The sequence below is a fragment of the Cinclus cinclus genome, chromosome 8 (genome assembly GCF_963662255.1).
Source record: "Cinclus cinclus chromosome 8, bCinCin1.1, whole genome shotgun sequence".
Taxonomy (NCBI): domain Eukaryota; kingdom Metazoa; phylum Chordata; class Aves; order Passeriformes; family Cinclidae; genus Cinclus; species Cinclus cinclus.
In genome coordinates this window covers 3,706,369-3,729,053 of record NC_085053.1, presented here as the reverse complement: position 1 = coordinate 3,729,053, position 22,685 = coordinate 3,706,369, and the positions used below count along the sequence as shown (strand labels likewise).

The following is a 22,685-nucleotide window of genomic DNA, read 5'->3' as shown; positions in this document are numbered from 1 at the left end:
AGAAGGAGCTGTGCAAAAGGAGCTGTGCACTACCCTTGGACCCCAGGGTAGTGGGTGAGCAGCTGCACCTGTTCTTATTATATCTGAGTATTACCAGTGGCCCTTTCACACTCTTGAGAATGGGTTTGTGAGAGAGTTCTCAGATAACATTTATTTCACTGTTGCTTATCTGGATCTCAGGGTGGTGTGTGTTTAATTGTAAGCTGATGACAAAATAATCCTTCAGTAGAATGCCTTACCTCTATCTTCCCTGGATATCTCTGTTTTGATTTGAGGGGCTGAGGGTAAGCACTAGTTTCTTTTATTTAGTGTGTATTTAGTTTTCACAATCGCTCTCTTGTTAATGTTTTTATTAAGACAATTCTTCAGAATTCCTTCCTTCTCTTTCATCACCTGGATAAAGATATGTTTCTTCAGTCTTTGAAATGTTGATTTCAAGCTTGCATTCATTTTATAGAGGATGTTTTGTGCCTTGGGTGAGAGAATATTCTATGTCCTTGCTTTTTCAAAATTGTTTGGGGTTCTCTTACAATTCACTAAAGTAATTTGAACTCTATGCTCTTTTTAACATCTTTACACTGTAGGTTTATTAAATTCAATTTCTTCCATATTTCCATATAAACTTATCTAGAGATTTATATTTTCTCATTTATAACTCAAAACCAAGGCAGTTCCCTCTTTAGTTTCTTTCAGCAATTCCCAAAATATAAAGCTGTTTCTTCCTGAGTAGGAATTTCATATTTATTACTCATTGGAGCAGCTTTTCTGTATTCATGTTTTTAAAACCACTTGCTCATTTTAGAAGCCCTTCTACTGACTCATATTCTTCCACTCCCAAATCTCTTTTGCTCTTAAATAGTTTATTTTTGGTGGGGTTTTTATTTTACACAATTGATCTTATTGATGTGTTCTTTTAAGTGCTGTGCAAATGCCTTGTGCTCTGAAATCTGATGTTGATGTTGAAAGGTGCAGTCTTAATGTTCAAACTCCTTCACCTTTAATTATCAGAGCAAATTCAAGATATCTGCTTGTACAAAATCCTTTGTTGCATTAAACTGTAGTTTTGTGTAGTTATTAATATGAAAATAACACATTGCTGCCCAGTTTCTCTCTCTTGTTTAAACTGTAGTGTGGCTCTCGTGGTAGTAAATGTTGTGTTAACGTGGTATATTTGAAATTACAGGGGTCTGGGATGCACAGGGAACATTTCTGGCATTTGACAACATTAAGTATCACTTAAACATCCCACCCCACTACTTCCTTCTGCCTGGTTCATCCCAGGCACTGTCATGTTTAATGTGGGCTATAGGCTAATACTATGCAGCTGAATATTTATGAACAGAACACAGCACAAGATAATTAGTTGTAATACCCAAATCCAATAAAATGATGCTTATCTGATTTTTATTCCACCTAACGTAGAGTGTCTCTATGCAAGCAGTTGCAGTCATTTCAGCATTGACTGGTGATTTTCATGCATTTAATGGCCAGACTACTTTGTCAGAATCCAAAAATTGACATTCAGTGGGATGAATTAGGATGTTTATGTTTGTGAGAGCTCTTTTCTGACTCATGAAATCATGGCAAGTGACTGGCAGGGCGTTATGTTCCAGGTTACTTTTTGCCATTTTTGTGGTCGGTGTCCGTGGGACTGTCAGGATGTTGTACCGTATGCTGCTCATGCAGAGGAGTCTGACAGCTGGTGCATGCAGGAATATTATCTGTGATTACCTTGATCATGAAAAATTATTGCATGGGGATTATCTGAGGAGAGGGTAATCATGTCCTGGAGACATCTTGTCTCCTGTGTTTTCTTAGCAGGAAGAGAGGGGTTTGAAGAGATGCAGCTTTCTTAGAGGCAGCCGAAGAGTGGAAGTGTGGAGATTAGGAGAAAGGGCTCCCGGTGAAGTAAAGCTCTGGGGTTTTGGTAGGAGAAGCTTTTCCTTTGGTAACAGGCCAGACGGGGTCGAAGAGAGATGGCTGGAGGAGGAAAAACAGTCGTTGCTTTCCAAAGGAGAAGCTGTGTCTGGAGCAGGCAGATTTGGAGTCTTTGACAGAGCTCTGTGTTCCAGCTGTGGAGTTTCCTGAATGAGAAACTTCGACTGTGAGACCCAGCAGGGAAGGATGTCCTGGAGGGCAGCGGGAGATGCTCACAGCCCAGAGCTGTCCATGGGATGTCAGCACCTGCCCCACAGTCCAGGAGGGGCCCAGACAGGTCCTTGCCAATCCCCTTGAGGGCTCAGCAAGCCCAGGCTTGGGAAGTACGAAACTGTGTTAGATTCTTCTCAAAATTGTGTTCTTTTTAAAGACAGGCCTAAATTGCAGCTGCCAGAGGGTACAGAAGGGGGAAGTGTAGCCAGTGGTTCAGCTCCTACTAAGCTTATTTGACACTGGAAATGAGAGCCTTGACTGTTACATGACAGACATACATTTGGGGTATGTAGGGAGAGGGTAACTTCTGCAGTGGTAGAATTTTCTTCAGGCAAAGCTCCCTGGTTTGCATTTCCACAAGTGCTGCCCGTAATGAAACTTGGCGCGAGATGAAAATTGTCTGCGTGCTTACAAAACGAGCGCTTCCTAGGCACATTGACCCTTTTTTCCTTAAAATAACAAACCCGGAGGAAAGTATTTGGGTTTTAGGCCTTTGGGTTTTTTCCAAGTAACGAATGGTGCAGACTTGCAGGCCTAACAGTGTGTGATTTAGGACTCAAAGCAATGGCATTTTAGAAGTAAACATGTGCAAGATTCTCTGTGCACTTATTTATCCCATTACTTTGCTATAGAGTTACTTGATTGCTTGCTTTAACTAATTAACTTATATTATCAATTTGCCTTATGTTTTCTGTGGTGATACTTTCTCTGTGGTAGTTACTCAAGAGACCCTTAAGACTCTTCTGAAATAAATACTTCATAATCCTGTAAAACATCACTTGTTGAAAGGAAGCTGTTTATGTAAACAATAGGCTAATGCATGAAACTCTTGACATGTTAGCATTGAAACCAACTGTCCCCCAAGTGGTTTTTTTCTTACTCTGAGGAAAGCTGAAGCTTGACATCTGGTCTTCTGTGGATGAGAGAGCTTTTTACAAGTTATGGGACCGCTTGTTCAAATGAGGTTAAAAAATATTTCCTACAGAGAAGGTGACAGAAAAGAAATTACCAAAATAGCTTCTTAAAGAAGCTTGTTTTTTGGAGAGCAGGCATTCTCTGTCTTTGTGCCTTATGGGGAATGAGATGGTCATTTTAATCTGTGCATTTGGTATAGAAGATCCTTATCAAACCATGGGAATTTAATAAGGGCATGTAATGATAAGATTAGGGGTTATGGTTTTAAACTGAAAGAGGGCAGGTTTAGTTTCCATATTCAGAAGAGATTCTTCCCTGTGAGGGTGGTGAGACTCTGGCACAGGGTGCCCAGAGAAGCTGTGGCTGCCCCATCCCTCGAGGCATCCATGGCCAGATCAGAAGGGGCTCAGAGCAACCTGGGATAGTCAAAGGTTTCCCTGCCCGTGGCAGGGCCAGGAACAAAATGATCTTTAAGGTCCCTTTCAATCCAAACCAATCCAAAACCACCTGCCTGAAAACTGCTGCAGAGAGGAGCCAGATGAGTGACAGTGATGTGTGAGAACAGGAGTGAGCAAACCCACTTCTGCAGTCAAATGCATTTATTTGTGTCAGCTGTCACCACACATCGCTATTGATGCTGTCTCTAGGTTTGAGACTTAGGGGATCAGAATTTTGTGGTTTTTTTAAGGTTTGAATTCTAGTTCTTGACATTTGTTAATTGTGCAAATATCTCTTATTCTTTTTGCCTTTCCTTGGTACAGACAAATCTAAAAGGTGCAAGAAGGTACTCTTAAGTCCAATGGCAAGTTGTAAACAGACCTGCTTACTCCTTTTATGTCTGACTGCAGCTGCTTTTGCGTGTTTTATAGGTATGGAAGACCTTTCCTGTATCCCATATTCTGACTATTCCCAAGTAAAATCTTCTGAGACTATCTGTGATAGTCTCAAAAGACACAGATATTTCTGTGATGGTGATATGGTCAGAGCTTTAGCTGCATCTTGCTCATCCTAAGATGAGTTGCTGTTGATTTTCTTCTACTTACATCTATGAATTTACAACCCATTTTCATAGAAAAAAATAGTAGCCCTTTTGATGTAGATACTCTTAAAAGCAATTTTCCACTAACAATCATTTAGTGACACAGATGCTTTCACAGGCAGGTTTGGCAGGCTTTGACAAAGTGCTACAAAAAAATCTACTGAAATTCAAACTCTTGCAATGTGTCTCCATCTACCTTCTCTCTCCATTTAGCTCTGGCTGCAATTGTACACAGGAAGAGTGTCCTGGTTTGAAAGACAGGTGTTTGCTAAGGAAAGCAGAAGCCTCTCTTTGAACTGAAAAACGTGATCCTTCCTTCCTACAGATTATTATGATTTTGAAATTAAGGGAGCTCTCAGGCAAAGATATGGGGATAGGAATAAAGTTCTTTACTAGTATAACTAAGACGACAAACAAGAACAACAGCAGCTATGAAATTACCCACAAACAGAACAGTAACTCAGTCCCAGTGTTTTTTGGCTGCAGGCACCTTTTCCCTGAGCTGCAGTTCCCGGTGCTGGGGGCGGGCGGGTCCCGCAGAGCCGCAGGAGGGCTGGGGGTGATGGCAGAGCTGTCCCAGGGGGAGAGAGAGATGGAGAGAGAGCCCTCCGCTCACGGTGTGGGTCCCAGTGCTCAGCAGAGTGCTGGATGAGGGCAGGTTCCAGCGAGAAGGCAGCAGGGCAGGGTCCCACAGCAGTGAGGATGGCTCCTGAGCTGGGATGGCAGGGATGGGACACAGGCAGCGATCGTCCTTCTCATCCCGACTCCATGGGGGAAATGGGGCGAGACCCAGCACCTTTCACTTCCTCTTCTGGATGTTTGAATCTCGTGGGGTTTCCCTCCTCTCTCCCCTCCCCATTGCCACCAGGGCCCAGTCAACAGGTATCTTAGCATGACAATGGGGAAAATTCCACAGAGGGAAAAGGGAAAGAACCAGCCCCCAACAAAGAGGCTTTGTTGGCAACACAGATCCAGGCAGTGCCACTGAGAGAGCTGCCTCTGAAGGGAGGAAGGTGAACACACAGATCCAAAGAGCTCCCAGTTGCCTTCAGTTATCTCCACTCATGCTGTGCTTTTTTTTAACATGAGTGATGGGGTATTTTGGCTGTGTCCTGTATAATTAGGCCCTCTCAATAACCACTTCCTTTGCCAGCTTTGTGAAGCAGCGAATCCTTGCATGCCTGATGTGCTGTGGTGCTGCTTTTGCAGGCTTGGCTGGCTGAGTGCGTGGTGCTCAGCAAGGGGAGAATTCTGGTTGTGCTGTGGTTTAATTGTAGGTTTCCTGTCAGCCCTCCTGGTGCTGATAAAAGGAGTGTGATTCAAGCCGCTGATGTCTTGTAGTACTTAAATGATACTGAGACTTACTCTTACAGAAATTGGGGTGAAGTTTTTAAAAAGAGTGGGAAAGGAAGGGATAAGTGTTCAGTCTGTTGTGGCTGAGACAAATTATTGTCTCAGTGTTGGTTTTCATTATTTCCAGCTGTGACTTCCACCCCCCCTTGTATATGCAACTATCATATGATAATTTGGCTCTTCTTTATGGTCAAAAATGTGTTAGGGATGACCTGTGTTGGTAAAAGCCTTTCAGTCAAGAAGAGTTGATTGACAGCACAGGGCATCTACAAGAGTGTCAAGTACCCTGGCAGGGTGGCAGGTGAGGCCCTTGTGCCTTTGTGGGGTTAGGCATCAAGTGGTTTGCATATCTTTTGTGTGTCTTTTTTGTATCATTTACTGTCACTACGTAATCTCAAGAAAATGACTGAAGCAGTCATCCTGGTACTTCAACAAAATCAGTGGATGAGATTAATACTAAGGAAAGAGCAAACCAACACATTTTAAGATAAAGTGATGCAACGTTTTCTTCATGTTGGCCATGCAGAGACAAATCCTGTGCATGGAGAAATGCTGAAAAATCCAAAATCAGGCTGGTGCCCTCCTACCCACGCGAGTGCTGGTGAGCACAGGCTAGGGCTGCGAAGCTGGGACTGCTGTGGGGTCTGCCCAGACCCAACACAACACTGCTAATGATGTTGTTCCCCCTCCTCATACACACCTGACTGCTGTGTTCACTACTTTAGCTGTGCTAACAAGGTATTTTCAGCTGCTGTGTCCACACCAGCAGGGAGGAGGTTGCCACAAAACCTGCCCAAGGAGTTCATTATAATGACAGTTCCTTAGCTTCTGCTTGGATATACTCTGAAAGGGGAAGACTTCTTTCCAGGAAAAACATTTTCCCCTTCTTCATTGGGGAGTTTCTTCTGAGCTTTCTGTGGATGCTTCATGCCTATAAGCAGAAGTGAAGGCCCTCAAATATAACTGTAAAATGCATTGTTATTTTTTCTGGGGGGAATTATACATGTAGAGCAGGAGTTTTGAGTTACTTTGACAAAATACATGAATGGCTTAAACTCTACTAATTGAAAAATTTCTGTTTGCACAGGAATTAAAACAATTTATCGGGTACATATGTAGCATCTTGTAGAGCCAGCAGCCACCAAATGCAGGAGTCTGGCTGTGCTGTGCAGCATATGTGCCCAGATTTCTGGCACCTTCCTACTGTTACTGTGGAAACTATAATTTCCAATATGGCCCTGAAACAGGGTTTTTTTATCTGCAAAGGGGAACGAGGTCTGCAGATGAGAAAGACATACTCCTGTGCAGTATGAAGCCAGCTGGGGCACTGACTGTGCTGGAACTGCATGGTTGTGCTTGATGTGGAATTCCATGTTCAAATGGATGTTGATGTGCTTATTGTAATTCTAATGGTAAAAATCCAGGTGGGTGTGTTATAAATGCACTGAGATATATGGACCTAAGGAGACCTATCCTGAGAAGTGAAAACTAGTGAAGGCAAGGGAAAGAAAAAACATCTAAGGAGTCAGACATTTCTGAATTATCAGGTACCCAGAAGGAAAAAAGTGATAGCATAGAGGCTCATTAGACTCCCTCCCTGCACCCAACAGGCCCAGACTGAATTAAAAACACATACAGCAATCTCCACTCTGAATAACTTCTGCATGGCTATATAATTTCAAAGAGAAATGCTTTCAGGGTGATGATAGGTTTTGTCTACATCTGTAATGTCTCATTTGTCTTTGGATACCCAACAGCCTTCGCTTTGTTTATTCAGAGCTAAGCAAACATGAAGCTGAATGTACTTTCCAATGATCGATGTAAATCAACGTGAAAAATGGAAATCATTATAAAACATACACACACATATATATTTAGTGAGGTTTGCTAGATTGATTGCTCCTAAACCTAGAGCTTGGCTGCTCTTACGTGCAGAGAATTCACAAAGAGACAGCCATAGCCCAGGGACAGTAAAGTGTGGTCACTGATGGATAAAATAAAATTCATGTCTGCTTGCATTTTAATGGATTTTAATCACATGAGAGTTTGGGGAGGAAAAAAAATAGATTTTTTTTTTTTTCTTTTCATCATTGTGTCTGATTGCTTCAGGGCTAACAAAAGTGGTCCCAGGTACTGAGATACCATTTTCAATTCTTGTGTTCTTGTTAAAAAAGGCTTTTGCAAAGACAAGGGATGTGCACAGTCATCATTAGTCAGTGACAGCAGGACAAATAGTACTGGTCTGTAGATGTAGCAAGGAAAGCAGAGCTTAAAGTTTTGGGCAAGCTAAGCAGTGAGGAGGAAATGAACAAGATGCCATGGATTGTTTTTATCACTAGAGATTTACAAAAATAAGCTTGATGTCCATGAGGAGTTGGGGAGTAGGGGTACCATCCAGCTCTGACCATGTGGAAGCAGCACCATCTCTCTCTGGCAAACTAAAAGTCTTGGAAAAAGGGAGTTGTTCCTTAGTCTTTCACCCTTTGGTGCTGTCTCTCATCTGTTTGTCATTCCTGCTGTCTGTGACATGGTCTTCATACGTATTTTAAACGTTCTTGCTTTGTTCTGCTGGCAGGGACCAGCTCTGCCCAGTTCACTCCTTCCTGCTGTCCCTGCTGTGGCTGCCTCGTTCCTGCTTTGTCAGCTGCTTCCTCTGGAGCTCCATTCCACCAATTTCATATTGGGTGAGATTTATCCCTCAACCACCAGAAATGATTTTTTGTTCAGGATCCATTGCTTAGGCAGCTAAGCCAGGTATTTTGTGATAATACTGTCACTAAAAAACAAAAATAAAGGGAAGGGAGGAGCAGAGTGTGTGTAAAATGCCAAGGTGTTTCATGAAGGGCAGAAAATATAGAAATTCAAGCTTTTTGCCCCGTATTTTCTTTTGTTGTGTCACTAAGTGGGATGTTTGTGTCTGTTTATACTCTGATTTTTTGGTGTGTTTTGAAATCTCATTGTACTCAGTGGTGGAAAATTGGCTGCTTAGGTAAAGGCATGTTAAGGACAGCTCTCTACAGTAGCTGGAAGGAAATCCTTCTTGAGTGTATTGTCCAAGTTGGTTCTAGTTAATAGTCTCTTGGGTGTGTGAACTTTCCTTGGCTTCTCCACCCATCTTCTGGCAGCAAACGGAATTCTTAGCATTTCAATTTAAAAATAAAATAATTAATAAAGATCTGTGCTGCCCTTCTAAATTGTTTCCCAACAGAAGTGGAATCTACTTCAGTAAGAACTTGTAAAATCACTTGTGTGGGTTGATTATTCCTGCTGGGGAGGAGATCCCCACAAAACAGCAGCATAAAGCAAATCTCTTCAAAATACTATAATTATTGTGTTTCTATAAAAATTCCCCTCTCCCCCTGGTCTGATTTGGTTTACTGTTATGAGATGCAACTGCTCAGCAGGACTGCTAATTAGATGTTACCAAGCCTGTTTCAGCAAGGTTGTGACCTATAAATTTCTGTTTAGCATTGCTGTAGGATAGACATTTTCTCTCCACTGGTTATTACTTATCCTTGCTGAGTTCATGTGTTCTCCTAGGATTCTGGAGAGGAGTACCTGTGGCTTTACCCTTCAGACAGAAGGGGATTTGGATTCGCCCTGGGAGCTTTGTGCTGTCAGTTTGAAAAGCATACAGAAGGGAGGACATTTGGGAACAAGTGCATGTTCGTGCTTAGGCATTAGATGTAAATACAAATTAAAATGTAATTTAAAATATCAATTTTTCAGTATAAAAATCTGGCTTGAAAATACAAATCAGCTAAAAAGCAGTGTAGTGAAGAACAAAAGGGTTGGCTTTCATGACCTTTATATTTTACAGGTTTTGGAGAACAGAGCAGGAGTAAGGAGGAAGAAAGTGAGATGGTGAGGGCTCAAGGGTAGTGAGTGTTTGGGGCAAGGATGTGGCCTTTATTCATCACAGCCTAAGCTACTGGAAAGAGAAGGAAACATTAAGTAGAGGGAAAACCCAGCTAAATAATACCTGAAATTCTGCACTCTAGCTCCAGATCCTTTTAATTAGCCAGCCCATCCTCAGAGGATATATTAATCATGTTGCTTGAGGTTTGCAAAAAGCGTAGGGAACCTGTTCCACCTGTTCAGGTGGTACCTCAGGAACCTTGAGCTCAGCAGGGCAAAAATGTCCAGACCAAGCTGGCCTGCAAGAAATGTCTTTCCCCTGGCATCCCCTGGATGAGCTCAAGTGCCTGGTGCTGTTACTTTTTCCCCTGTTGCCTCTTTATTTCACAGCTGGTTTCCCACAACACAGTATCCTAAAGTGGTTGGGGTTGGATAGGATCTTAAAGATCCTCCAGTTCCAACCCTCTGCCGTGGGCAAGGACATCTTCTTCTAGGCTGGATTGCTCCAAGCCCTGTCCAGCCTGTTTTTTTGAAATTTCCACACAGCTTCTCTGAGCAATACCATGCAGAGTAAGCAAGAAGAAAGAAATCACCCACTGTACTCTGAAATTTTGGGACAAAATCAAGCTTGATTTGCCAATCCTGATGCTGTATGGTAATGAGGAGAGCAAAGCACTCTTGATGCAGCTCAGTGTTCTGCTTTGATCATCTTGGTGGTGGCCTCCTTATGCTTAACCAAAGGGGATTTTTCTCCCAGCTTGCCTCCCTAAACCAGGTGCAATAGCTGGATTAAATTACACAGGGAACCCAACCTCACATAGCCTTTAACTGAACTGAAGGTTAAGGGTAGAGCTGATAAAAGAGGTACTACAGGTCATTGCCATACTGCATTAAATGTGAGATTGAAATTATTTCCCACAAGGCATCTCTTTGCATAAATCTAAATATGGCTCAGGATCCCCATTGCACTTTTAGAAGATTCAGCCTCCTTCCTCTGAAGTTTTGTGTCATCATCATTAAATTATGAAAAAAGTCCCATCTTTTGTATATTAGTGTTGATTTACTGAGATGCCTGAAGACTTTTCAGATGTTAGTGAGGAAGATGGAATGAGGAGCATTCTGGTGCTTTTGCTTTTAAGTAGGTCAAATCAACTAATTCGTGTGTAATAACCTGGTGGTTCCAGGTTCTTCTGAAAACATTTTGAACATGCCAGAAGGAAGCAGAGTGGGTCTGCCTAAATAGTGGAGGGAGTACTGCAGGGCTTCTTGTACATTATATTTGAATCCTTCGAGGGGTCTATTACTAAATCATTTAAGTGGTTAAAATACAAAAGCTAACTTTAGCCTATATGCCTGAATGACCTGGTTAATATGCAAAAACATGCACATTACTGCAGCAGATTTTAGTGTCCTGTGAACTCTCCCTTTGACAAGGGAAATAAACTCCCCTCTGTGAGACATCAGCACTGCTCACAACTCCTCTTTTCCCTTTGCCTCATAGTCTGTTGGGGCAAGAAAAAACCTAGACTCAAAAGAAGCACTTAATTGCTTGTGTGTCTACCCAGACATCTAGAAACATTCAGGCTGAAAATAGCTAAAATTGTACAACAGCAACTGGCTGTGCAGTGGCGGCAGGGTGAGTGTTTAAAGCATCATGTGAGATGTTCGTGGGTTTTTTTTTTTTTTACATACTATTCTTTATTTTCCCATATTCTTTCTTGTCATAAACACCACGACGCACAGGAAGGTTGGTTTGAGATAACATAGGGTGTGTTTCTGTAGAGGTGGGTTTCAGAGGTGGGCAGTTCAGCAATCCTAGCAATCTGGGAAATTAAATTTATAGGGTGACATCAGTGACAATGAAAATATCTGCTTTCTGGAAAGAAAGACGAAGGTGAAAGCTTCTAAAAGAGACAGACTGCACGGCGTAGTTCAAGCTGCACTGAAAGACTGTGTTTGGTTTTCAGTGGTTCATCTGCAACTTGTTGTGGGCACTATCTCATTACCTGCTCTGTTCCTGTGGCTCTTCTTGTCTCCACAGAAATGCTTCCCTACCTTTGTCCTTCCTGTACCTCCCTCCTTGACAGGAAAAAGCAGAAGGGTCCTGCTCTTTTGAAAGTTACCTGTGACAGATGAATGTCAGCTGGCTGATGCCTTCTTGGCAAGGGTGGGGGTAAAGCAGTCTGAACTTTGGTGCTTTTGCCAAGCTGTGCACTGCTTGTGCCACACATCTTTAATTTTGACCCCAAGTACACTGGTACATGTTTTTGCGTGTGCACCAAAAATGTGTGCAGGAACTGAGCAGCTTTTCTTTTTAAATTGTTTTGTTCAGTTTGTTGGCTTTTCGGGTGGTTTTTTTTGTGGGTTTTTTTTTTTTGTTTGTTTGTTTGTTTGTTTTTTTTCACAGCTGCCTTGGGCCAAGGTCCTTTTAAAGTTCAGGACATTTTTTCTTTTGTCCTCTTCCTGCACTGCTGCAAAAAATAAAGAATGAAGAGGGAACAGCCCACTCTGGATGCCTGCTGCTGAAGAGGCTGTGAGATGGAGATTAGGGGTTGGTGAGAGCAAGTACTGCAGAGGAGAGAACAAGGTGAAAGGCATAGAGCTGGATAAGAAAAGGACCATGCATAAATTAAGAGGAGAAACTGCAGACAATTTTTTCCCTCCCACAAATAATTAACTTTTCTGCTATTCTCCATTTTCTGTTTTCTAAACCTCTCACGAAAGCCTCTCCTTGCTTTGGGGAGAAGTGTCACTTGAGAACCTTCTCAGAACTTGGCAGCTATGTAATAGGGGCATGTAATCTTTTATAATCCTCTCCACAGGTTTGTAATAACCGTTTCTGTTTTGAGATTCCAAAGTGTTTTGTAGGCCAAGTGGGAATTTAACTGTGAGAGAAAAATGTACTTAATATTCAGGAACAAAGATGAGTGGTCCTGGGCAGGGAACGAGACCTGAATAAGAAGGAAGGGAAACCTGCATAAGTATTGAAGGAAGGGTCACAGCAATGGCTTCAAGCAACTGCGGGTTATTTGAAATCTGAGTTATCCTGGGAACCAAATTGGTTTTCTACACGGACAGCAGCTTCTGTTATGGTGATGTCATGAGATTTACGAGGCTGCACAATGAGCCACTTGTTTGCAGGCACGAAGGGAGGCTGGGCTGAGTGCGGGGCACACCTGCATGTTTTGTAAGGTCCCCACCTTGACTGGGTTGTTATTTCTGGTTCCACTTGTTGAGCGAGCAAGTGCACGGTGATTGCCTGATTGGAAGTTGCTGGCACTGATCCAGCTTAGAAGGTGCTGATGTCTCCCAACAGGCACATCTTTCATGCTGTGTCTCCTGAACCGGGGTGGGGACAGGGACAGAGAGCAAGGCACAGCCAAGGGAAGTGAGGATCAATTACCCTTTGTAAGTTTAGCAATCGGCTATGCAGCAAGTAAGAAGCTTAGAGGAGCTCAGTAGTATTCAAGCTAATTGGTAGCTTTAAACTGCTATTAAGAGCTCCCACACCTTTTGCTCAAAGAAGCTGCTCCGTGACAGCAAACTGGTGCAACTTTCTGCTTTCTAGTCGGAATTACCCTGCCAGGCCAATTTAAGCTTTATGCCTAATTTTTGTCTCTGCCGTTAGCTCCTTTGCTCTCATTTCTTAAGACTTTGCCAGAAAGCTTGAGACTGTTGGCATGCTCAGCATCTGCTCACTAAACTAGTCGTAAGATTTTAAGGCTTGTGGTTTCTTTTTTGGAACAGCTCCATAATTTTTTCCTTTTGAAAAGAGAATCTCGGTGAAACTGCTCGCATGGTTGTGGCCTAACTGAATTTGTGCTCTCGAGCTTCTGCAGAGCCCTTGGGTACCAGGGAACACTGAGGCCTTTTTAGGAGATGACAGGGACTGAGGGTGTCATATCTGTTAGCACAAGCCTTGGGAAAGGTTTGGGTTTGGAACTGCATGTGTTCTAGGGAAATGAGAAGGGAAATCTTGGCTGATCTCTGCCGTAGTCTCAGCCCTGGTGTAAAAACTCCTGAGCTGTAGATAGGCAGGTGGTGATGTTGCAAGAACAGGGCAGATGCAGTGACTTGGGTCCAAGGGAAGTTGGCAGAACTGTCTGGGAAGCTCAGCTGCAGGAGTGAGGGTGCTGTGCCTTGCTTGCTGCTGGCTGACTCTTGTACAAACAAGTCAGATCTCTCCTAGGGAAGGAATTGAAGGAGTGGGAATGATGTCAGCAGGAGATCCCGTCCTGCTGGGAGATGCAAGGCTTGTTTAACAGTAGCATTCTGTATTTTGTGTCCTGCTGGTTGCCCGTGGCTGCTAAGGCATTTGCTTATCTGATGGTTTATTCCTTCCCACTTAAAAATTGCTCCTGATATGTTTTCTTAGTGCAGACAATCCATAGGAAATTTAAGAATCTGTCTGGTAGTGGACAAAACGTTGATTCTCACTCTTTGAGCTTCAAAGGTTAATCTTTCTTCCTTGGTGCCGAGGTGAGACTGCTGCCTGTGAGAAATTCTGAACGGCAAGGTGACCCTTCTCCCAGCCCATCACAGATCTCAGCAAAGCTTCCCAGCAGCTGCTGGGTTAAAGCTGTGCCTTTAGCTGAGGGCAGCAGAGACACACAGTTCTCATTCAGAGGAAGTGAAAACCCTTCAAACCTCACCTGTAAGCAGCGAACAGCAGATGCCTTCAGACTTCCCATCTCTACATTTGAAGAGAATCCTTCTCCCAAAACTTACATACTGATTGTAGGGAAATGGAAGCACATACAAGAAGCAAAAAAAAATTGTCACAGTCACATTTCTTTAAGGATATAGGGCACAAAAACTGCACTTGACTGAACAGTTTTTACTTTAATCTCTCTGTGACTCGTGAGATTCTTCACTGGGAGAGTGGAAAACCAGTCTTGAGGCTGTGTCTGATCATTGCCACTCAATAAAAGAGCAGTGTAAAGTTAATAGGTTAGATTGGCAAGTTTGGCCTATACTAGAAAAATTAAAGATCTTGTGAAGAATGTGTGTTACAATGCAAAATACGTTGGAATCTGAGAAAATCATGGCATTGGTCATGGCTTCTGCCAGCTTCTATAATACTGTTTTCACCAGTTAAACCTTTTATGACTTTATTCTGTGCAGAATGTCTTTTCCAGGTAGTGTTTTGGCTGTAAGCGGTTGGTGTGAGAGCTTCTGAGATGTCTGAAACCTGATAGTTTGAGTAAGCCTTTTTTTACCTCCTACCCAGGCTATTAGATTCCTATAAAAGAATTTGGTTATCATTGCATGCAGCTGCTAGAGGGGAGCAACTGGATTCAGCTGAATTGAAGGCTGGTCATTGCATGTACACTGAACATTTTTGAGTGTGGCTGTTATATGTAACAGGAAGAATTCACACCAGATACTTACCTCTGTAATAACATCCTACATAAATGGCGTGCCTCTCATCCCAAAGGATCTGCTCACTCTTTCTGCACTTAACATGCCACCTGCTGCACCAGGGATCTGTTGCTGACCACTAAAATGTAGGTGCTTTGTAGCTGAAATGGAGCTGTGCCACAGAGTGATTTAGAGGGGCAAGTGAGCGCTGCTGGATCTGACAGTAGCTATGACAAGCTTCCTTGAAAGGAAGCCCACATTGTGCTTTGAAACAAAATGGCAAAATTAATGGTGTTGTTTCTGATGTGTGCTGGTCCTATTTCTAAATGCGTTGTGATTCAGAGAAAAATTAATCAACCCTGAGAGCATCATGTTTTCTCTGTAGTGTTGGAGTCTGCATTGCCACATGCAGTATGTGATGACTTTTCCTAATATTATGCCTCTTTAGTCATGAGCGTTGTGTTTTTTGTGTTGGGGCAGTCTGGTGGCTGTCCATACAAACTTGGAGGAGGAGTGTCCCTTCCTCTTCCAAGTGAGTTTGGGCCTTGTGATAGGTTTCTCTTTGAACAGTTGTTTTTGATGGTGTCTGTCTGTACTGTTCTGGTCTTGGTTGGATCAGCAACCATTGCATGTGGCTGGGAGTTGGTTTGAGAAAAAAGAAATGCAAACAAAAGCTCTGTATATCAGCATGACAGAAAACAGAAGTTGCCTTGGTTGTGCCTTCCTCAGTAGCCCCTCGGTGGCTGATCTCTCTCATCCTCTGCCCTGTGCAGATGTTGAGAGATCATCCCTCTTGCAGCTGGGCCAGGATTGTCCCAGTGCCTGTGGAGATCTGCAGATCTCCACCTGAGCATCCACAGGGGTCTGAACTAGGTGCACATACCCACCCAACTGTGTGTCGCAGAGCCGCTGTTGCTGTTTATTTTCACTCACATTAGTGACTTCTTTTGCAGAAATCCTGCCTCGTTTTAAGATTTGAGAGAATGGAGCATGTTGAAACACTGTGTATTTCTCATTCTGTCACATCTTTCCCTTGAATCTCTTCAGGAGCTTTGAGGTGGTGGAAGTTTAGTGAAAGGACTTGTAGTTGTTATTTATCTTTGAAGCTTCATGTCAGTAGTAAGGCTTGTTTCAGCTTCTGCTCAACTTGCTTTATCAAGGTTGGAACTGATGAGTATTCAAACTGGACTGTGTGGTCATGCACAGCTGGATAGGTTGAGGTTCTGACAAGCTTTCAGATGACAGCACTCACCTAATACGCTTTTGTCTCATCCTGTCTCTATGGTAAGCACATAAAACACTATGGAAACATAGACATTGGGCAAGCAGACCTGTTGTCAAAAGGTGTTAGGGTTCCTACTAATCTCTCTTCAGGGGAAAAAAATTCCTCCCAGCATACAAACTTGGCCACCACATTAGTTACTCAGCTGCTTGGCAGCTCCTTTTTGGAAATACTAGGAACAGAATATAGACCCTAATAAACTCGAAGATAATTTGGCAAGTACTTCAGTTAGCCCTTGATTTCACCATAGGAATAGTGCAGCTCAAAAAAAGGAGCTCTGAGGCATGCCGGGGTGCTGTTGTCATCACTGGGATGGAGGGTTATTTTTGTGTTTTTAATGATGGTAAGTAGAGAGTGCTTTTTGGCAGAGACTGAAGCCATGAATTTGCCTTTAATGTAGTTTTGTTGTCTTGATTCTATTCTGTCCTTTTCACTAGCTCCGAGGGGAGAAGATGCCGCTTTCCTGGTTTTAGGAGAGCTGTTGGGGACTAAATGACACTGAAGCACCCATTATATCTTGGAAATAACTTTCTGATTCTCCCCATTGCCAGCTTTTTTGGAAAATACTCTCCATTCATGAATGCATTTGGAATTTTAAGGAAAATAATTGTTGCGTGTTTGGAATGGAAGCTTTCAGAAATGTTCCTATCTGATAATACTGTTCTGCTCCATAAATACCACTGAACTGCCATCAGTTTTCCTAAGATGTTTTACCCTGTCTATGGGGATTAGCTTGGCACTGGCTGCTGCTTTCCGTGCTTCCTCGCCCTGCACCACTCAACACTTCTGTTGCTGATATGTGATTATGGAATCATTGCCCCTCTATTTTTCCCCTTCTTTAAAAATAAGCCCTGTACTTCAAGAATAATAAGGTACAAGTTGTCATCTGACTGAAAGAAAGGGAGCTTTGTGGATATTTATAACATGGCTAGTGGCATTTCAGAGCCTTCAGGATAAACAACACAGTTTCCAGTCTTCAGTGATGTCAGATGTGGCAGGAGGCAGCAGCAGGGATGTACCAAGAAGGGGATTTTTTCCAAGCTGTTACTTAAGTGATATTAGCATTTGAAGGCACATAAGGCCTGACCTTTAATCCTAAGTGTAGACTTGCTGATCTGCTTACTTTGAATGCCTCATTGTAGTGCTGCAGGATGAAGGGGTTGCATCAGATCCGAGAGAAATCTTCTGCCACCAGAACTTGCCTATTTAGGTGTGTGGCTGCATGAGCCCATCCCACATGCAACATCTGCAGACTCAGAGCTTTCAGATGCTCATCCCTGATCTCTTCTCTAGCTCCTGTCTGAGGCTGCATTCATCAGTGAGTGATCTTTCATCTCCAAAACTCAAGCCTTGTTGTATGAGCTGACAGAGAGTAGCCCCAGAGTTAGAAAGAACAGTCCTGTCCTGCGGTCTTTCCCTAAAGTTTCAGTGTTCCTAATTACACATGGACTTCTTGCAACTGACTTCTATAGCGATTCAAACCGTGGTGCCTAATCAGTTTTGTGGGGCTTTAGTGGAAGAGGTCCATGGGTCTTATTACATTCACGTGAAAAGTTGGAGCCAAGAATGTAAAATGAAAACCAAAGATAAAGAGCACCGGAAGGCAGAACAGGGTTTGTGACGCGACCAAGTGTGTATGTGATACTGTGCAAAGTCCCAGAGAGTCTTCTGTCTAAACTGGTAACATACTTCAGAATAAATTTTGAAGTCACAGCTGTTGTGAGAGGCTCCAAAGATAGCCATGCAGGAGGGCGAGCTGAGAAATCATTTAAATAGGTGGGACTGCTGCACCAAAGCTACACTGAGGTCTTTGTTGATGTGAGGTTTCTGGGAACACACATTCTCCCTCTGTGTAGTGTGCCATGTGCTTGCAGTGTCATCTTGGGGAGAGGACTGGAGTTACAGGATCCGATATTCTGGAAAACCAGCTTGCTGAAGAGAGCACTTGGTCAGGCTTGCAGGAGCGGAGGGGCTGTGCCCCAGCTTGCGTTCAAGAGGACACCAGTATACAAACACAAAATGTTATCACTGTGGTGTTCTCTGTGGGTGACTGACAGCTCCAGACACTGGCACGGCATGTCACTCTGCCAGCAGCCTGTGGAAAGCTGTTCTGACGTAGCCAACCCACTTGGCAACAGAGCCATGGCTGGCTCACAGTGTCTGATGACTCAGTTCTAAGTCCTGGAGTTGTTATTGTGGTGGAAGAAGTCGTTCTGTTCTTTAATTCCTTTGTGCAGCCCATGGATCAGTTGGATGGTATGCTGCCAAGGCCTGTAGTTAGAAGAAATTATAACACAAAGATCTTTTGGGGCTGGGCAAGTCGTGACTGTAGATTCTGCGTTGGAGCAGATGGCCCAGGAGGATTTTCTTTTGCCATCAGAAAGTTTACCAGCAGTTCCAAATACAGCTTGCTTGGTTATTGCTCAGTGCAGCAGCTGGAGGCACTCTCGCTGCCAGCCCACCCACATGAGCAGGACAGGGCATGCCTTCATCCTTTTCTCCCCATGCTGATTTATCATGTGCTTTCCTTACCCAGGAGACCAGATCCCCAGAGCCCTCATCTTCCCATTTCTGTTGCACACTCATACCAGGAGTTCATGGCTTCATCCTTCTCACTTCTCTACTCTCTGTCAGGTTTGTCATGTTTAGGCAGGGGTAGGGTTTGTGCGCTGCTGTTTGGGAAGCCAAGGTCAAAGCAGGAGCAGCAGTGGTTTTATTTTACATCTGGTTTGGTTTTTGGTTGGACACAATGATAAATGTGAGTTGCAGTTATGCCAAAAATCTACCTGGAGTGCTCATGTCTATGAAATGGAATAATATATAACTTGTGGGAGAGTCTGTTGTGCTCCAGGAGTTTACAAATACACTTCTGCTTCACAGAGCTTATGATGGTTTCCCTTCATTATGCTTACACTTAGAGTTTTTGGGCAATTTTGAGACACACAGTATTGGTTGTCACTCTCACAAGCTGAGCTGTGTCAGAGAAGTAACAGTGTGGAGCTTAATTCTGCTTCTCAGCTTCTTCCCTGAATTACTTTATTTGACGTTAAAGGCACGAAGGTGTGCTTCTTTGTTATTCAGAGCAGTAGGAGCCACGCAGCCCTCTCCTTTTTCTTGCTTTAATGGTTGCCTATTTTAAGCACTTTCCGGAATGATCACAAAAATCCTGATGCAATATGAGGTTGAACAAGGCAGTGAAAGCTATCTTCCAAATCTGGCTCTAGAAGCTGACTCATCCCTTGCAACGCAGAGGCAAAGTTGCAGGAAGAGAGCATGAAGATGCTGCAGCATTTTTGATAAAACTTGGGCACTGGAGGGTCTGCAAAGAGGGAAGTAGGTTGGAGGGGTTCCTTAGTCCAGGTTTAACGCTGGCTTGGCGTTTGGGCTGGCTCTCCCTGGAAGGAGCTGGGTGATTGAGGATTCGCTGGCCTCTAGTGGTGATGCTGGGGAGAAGCTGCAAGAAGCAGCTGTGTTACCTCTGTGCATATAGGTGTTCCAAAAGGCAGGTAGTGCTACAAAACCTGTCGGGTTTGAACACTCAGTTTGCTCCTGAAACACTTAAAGGAGGTCCTGGATTCCTGTGCAGGAAGTCTCTTGATTTTTGCAGTGTCTGTTTTAGACCCCTAGGACTTCAGGGATCTGCTGTGTCTTCATTGAGAATGGATGATTTTTCAGTCATTGCAAGTAAATTGTACAGAACTGGAGATAAAAGTGAAACTTAATCTTACAAAGCAACCAGAACTTGATATCAAAACTTTGTAAAGAGATGAATCACAGAATGCTAGAATGGTTTGGGTTGGAAGGGACCTTGTTAGTAGTGGCAGGCACAATATCATATGCAGCTCAATCATGAGAGACTTATGGGAAATTGATTTTAAAATTAATTTTAATAGATCAGGGCTGGGACCCAAACAAGTTGGGTTATGGTTTGGTTTTGAGGGGTGTTTGGGGTTTTTTTTAAAGTATGAGCTGTAATGTGTGTGAATAAATGAAAATGCACAATTTCATCAGTAGGTTCCCCACCAAAAGGTGCTAGCAAGCCCTTCTCAATTAAATGCTCATCCCTGTAAATTTTTCCTTCCCTTCTTCAAGCCTGCCTTCCTTGATCCCTGTTTTCCTTCCTATATCTCTCTATCCTTAGTCTCAAATAATCTGCTTTATTAAGATATAGAGTACATTCAGGGCTGTACCCCTTTGAACCATGGTTTTGAGAATGGAGTGGAAGGAATATTAAGTTTTCATAAGAGCTCTTGGTCTTTTCAATATATTTCAGCCTTTGACAAAGACATTTATATTCATGTCTGGTACTGCCATTTTTGTAAGTCATGCTATAAGTAAGTAAGTATTTGTAGCACATGGATGTCTCCCAGGATTCCCATTTTGCCTTTTAAAATTCTGAAACAGGCTCCACTAAGCACAGAGTGCAGCTTTGGTTCAGATCTCACTGCAGAACTCTGAAAGCAATGAAGGTAGTTAATACCACGTGCTAACAACGTCGTGGTTTTCTGTTCTCAGATGTGAAAGGACCACCCACCCACAGACTGTCCTGCGGCCAGTCCCCCTACACTGAGATGACAACATGGGAGAGGAAATACTGCATCCTGACAGACAGCCAGCTGGTGCTACTCAACAGGGAGAAGGAGGTGAGACAAGCTCACTGGTGCCTCAGTATTTGCCCTGTGGCCTTTATTGGTAAAAGGAGAAGGCAGGTTTCTTCATCTCCCCTTCATTTCACTCACAAATCCTTTGAAATGTGCAAGGGGGAAAAGGGAATTTAAAAAGAAATTCTTGACTGCGAGAGTGATGAGATACTGGAACAGTTTGCCCAGGGAGGTTGTGGATGCCCCATCCTTGTAGCTGTTCAAGGCCAAGTTGGCTAAGGCCTTGAGCAACCTGGTCTAGTGGGAGGTGTCCCTGCCCATGGCAGGGTACTGGGACTAGGTGATCTTTAACCCCTTACCATTCTATGAAGAGGGGAGCTAAGCTATCCTATGTATGGATGGCATGGTGCACACAGTTATAATCGAGCTGGCCCAGATGCTGGTGGGATAAAAGAGGTGACAACAGCCAGAGTGCAGACTCCCTCCTGGAGTTCTGCAGTCTGTGTCTGCCACTGTGAGTTCCTGTGTTACTACTTCTTTTGATGGTAGTTAAAGATGATAGTTAGAGCCAGTTAAACCTGCCTCTTTATGTCAGTACAGGCATAAAGGTAGGGAAAAGTCAAGGCTTTTTATCCACAAGGTTTAGTCTAATACTGTAGTTTCCTATATTTGGAGATGACCTGAACTTTTGTGGCTTTTCTTGATTCTTTTGAAGTTTCTGTATATGGCTGTTAAAGACTGCTAGTGAGACCTGTTTCTGGTGTAGAGCAAAATATTAGTCAGCTGTGCTCAGGTTTATTTGCAATGAAATATTGCCTTGCATAGGGGGAGTGGGAGGAAATGGTTTAGAGAAGGACTTGAGTTATCAGAAGGGAGCAGCATTAATGCTGATGTGTGGGAGAGGTGATCAAACAACAGGCAAAATTGAAGGCCCATTTAATGGTATTTGTTTACTGTGTAATTCCTTTTCTAGTCTGACAGGACTGACACCTGAGGAATTGAAGTATGCACTTTAGAAACTTAAGGAGATGTGAAAATCATTCCTAAAACAGTGCTGCAGCAGCATAGCTGGACCAAAAGGATGCATCTAATTAAAGAAATGTAATTGAAAACAACACTGGCTCATAGCGCAAATACTTACCTGAAGGTAGTAATCATGCACTTAGGGGTCTTATTTCTCCTACCACACAGCTGAAAGCATTTTGCTTGGGAGTAAGATGAGTCTTTTGACTAGATCCTGAGGAGTAAATGTAGAAAGTCAGATGTATCACATCGCTGTATTTTGTATTTAAATACACTGTTTTTTGTCAGAAGCTGAGGAAATTCAATATCAGGCTATAGAGGGCCTGAGGTTTAAGTGCAGCAATAACCCCAAGAAAGCAAGCAGTAGTGTAAATTCTTTCGGTGTGCTCTCAAAGGAATCTTCCTGCACTACCACAGTGAGAAATAGCTTGTTTTGGGAAATGCTGCATGCAGATGGGCTGAGCAGACATGCCTTTGGTGCAGGTGTGACTCCGCATGCTGATAATGGGATTTGTTTCAGAAGCCTGTAGCTGGAGTCAGATTTGCCATTCTGATTCTCAAGTAATTTGTGACTGCTGTGAAATGAAAGGAAAAAGGGAAGCCCTTGCAAAGCCATGAGTGTTCAGTAGGAAAATAAGAGGCTGGTTTAGTCTAGCTTCTGCGAGCCTACACAGCAGTGTGCAGACAGTCCCTTACAGAAACATACAACATATAGAACTGCCAGTCAGGAGAGAGGCACAGGGCTGATACTCTGCATTTACACCTTCTTCTAATTTTTCTGAACTAGGAGTATCCCTTTGCAGCCTTCCTGAGACAGGAGAGGAGAGGCAATGCAGTTTAATTTTTCTTGGCAAGTCATTCAGAGCTGAAAGAGGCTCTGTGTAATGTGATCTAGAAACAGAGGGCACCAAGGCCTAAGGCAGCAGTGGCGTGAGATGCTTGTCAAGAACCTAAAGATGGAAAAGTCTGTACAAGGAGAATCATAAAAAGCTCCTGGATGGGACCACAGGGAGCCTAAGCAAAGCCCAGGTGAACAAAGAAGAGGGAGGTTACTTTAAGAAAAAAATGACAATTATGTTTAGAGTAAACTTGTTGGAAAGGT

General features: G+C 43.2%; 1 protein-coding gene across 1 annotated transcript in view; it reads left to right on the top strand.

Annotated features, from left to right (window-relative positions):
• The window catches only part of RASAL2 (RAS protein activator like 2), a 102,512-nt gene that overhangs the window by 4,053 nt on the left and 75,774 nt on the right, over positions 1–22,685 (top strand). Inside the window, exon 2 of the mRNA XM_062497213.1 lies at positions 20,475–20,602. Coding sequence (XP_062353197.1) covers positions 20,475–20,602 — 128 coding nt within the window. The remainder of the gene's footprint in view (positions 1–20,474; positions 20,603–22,685) is intronic.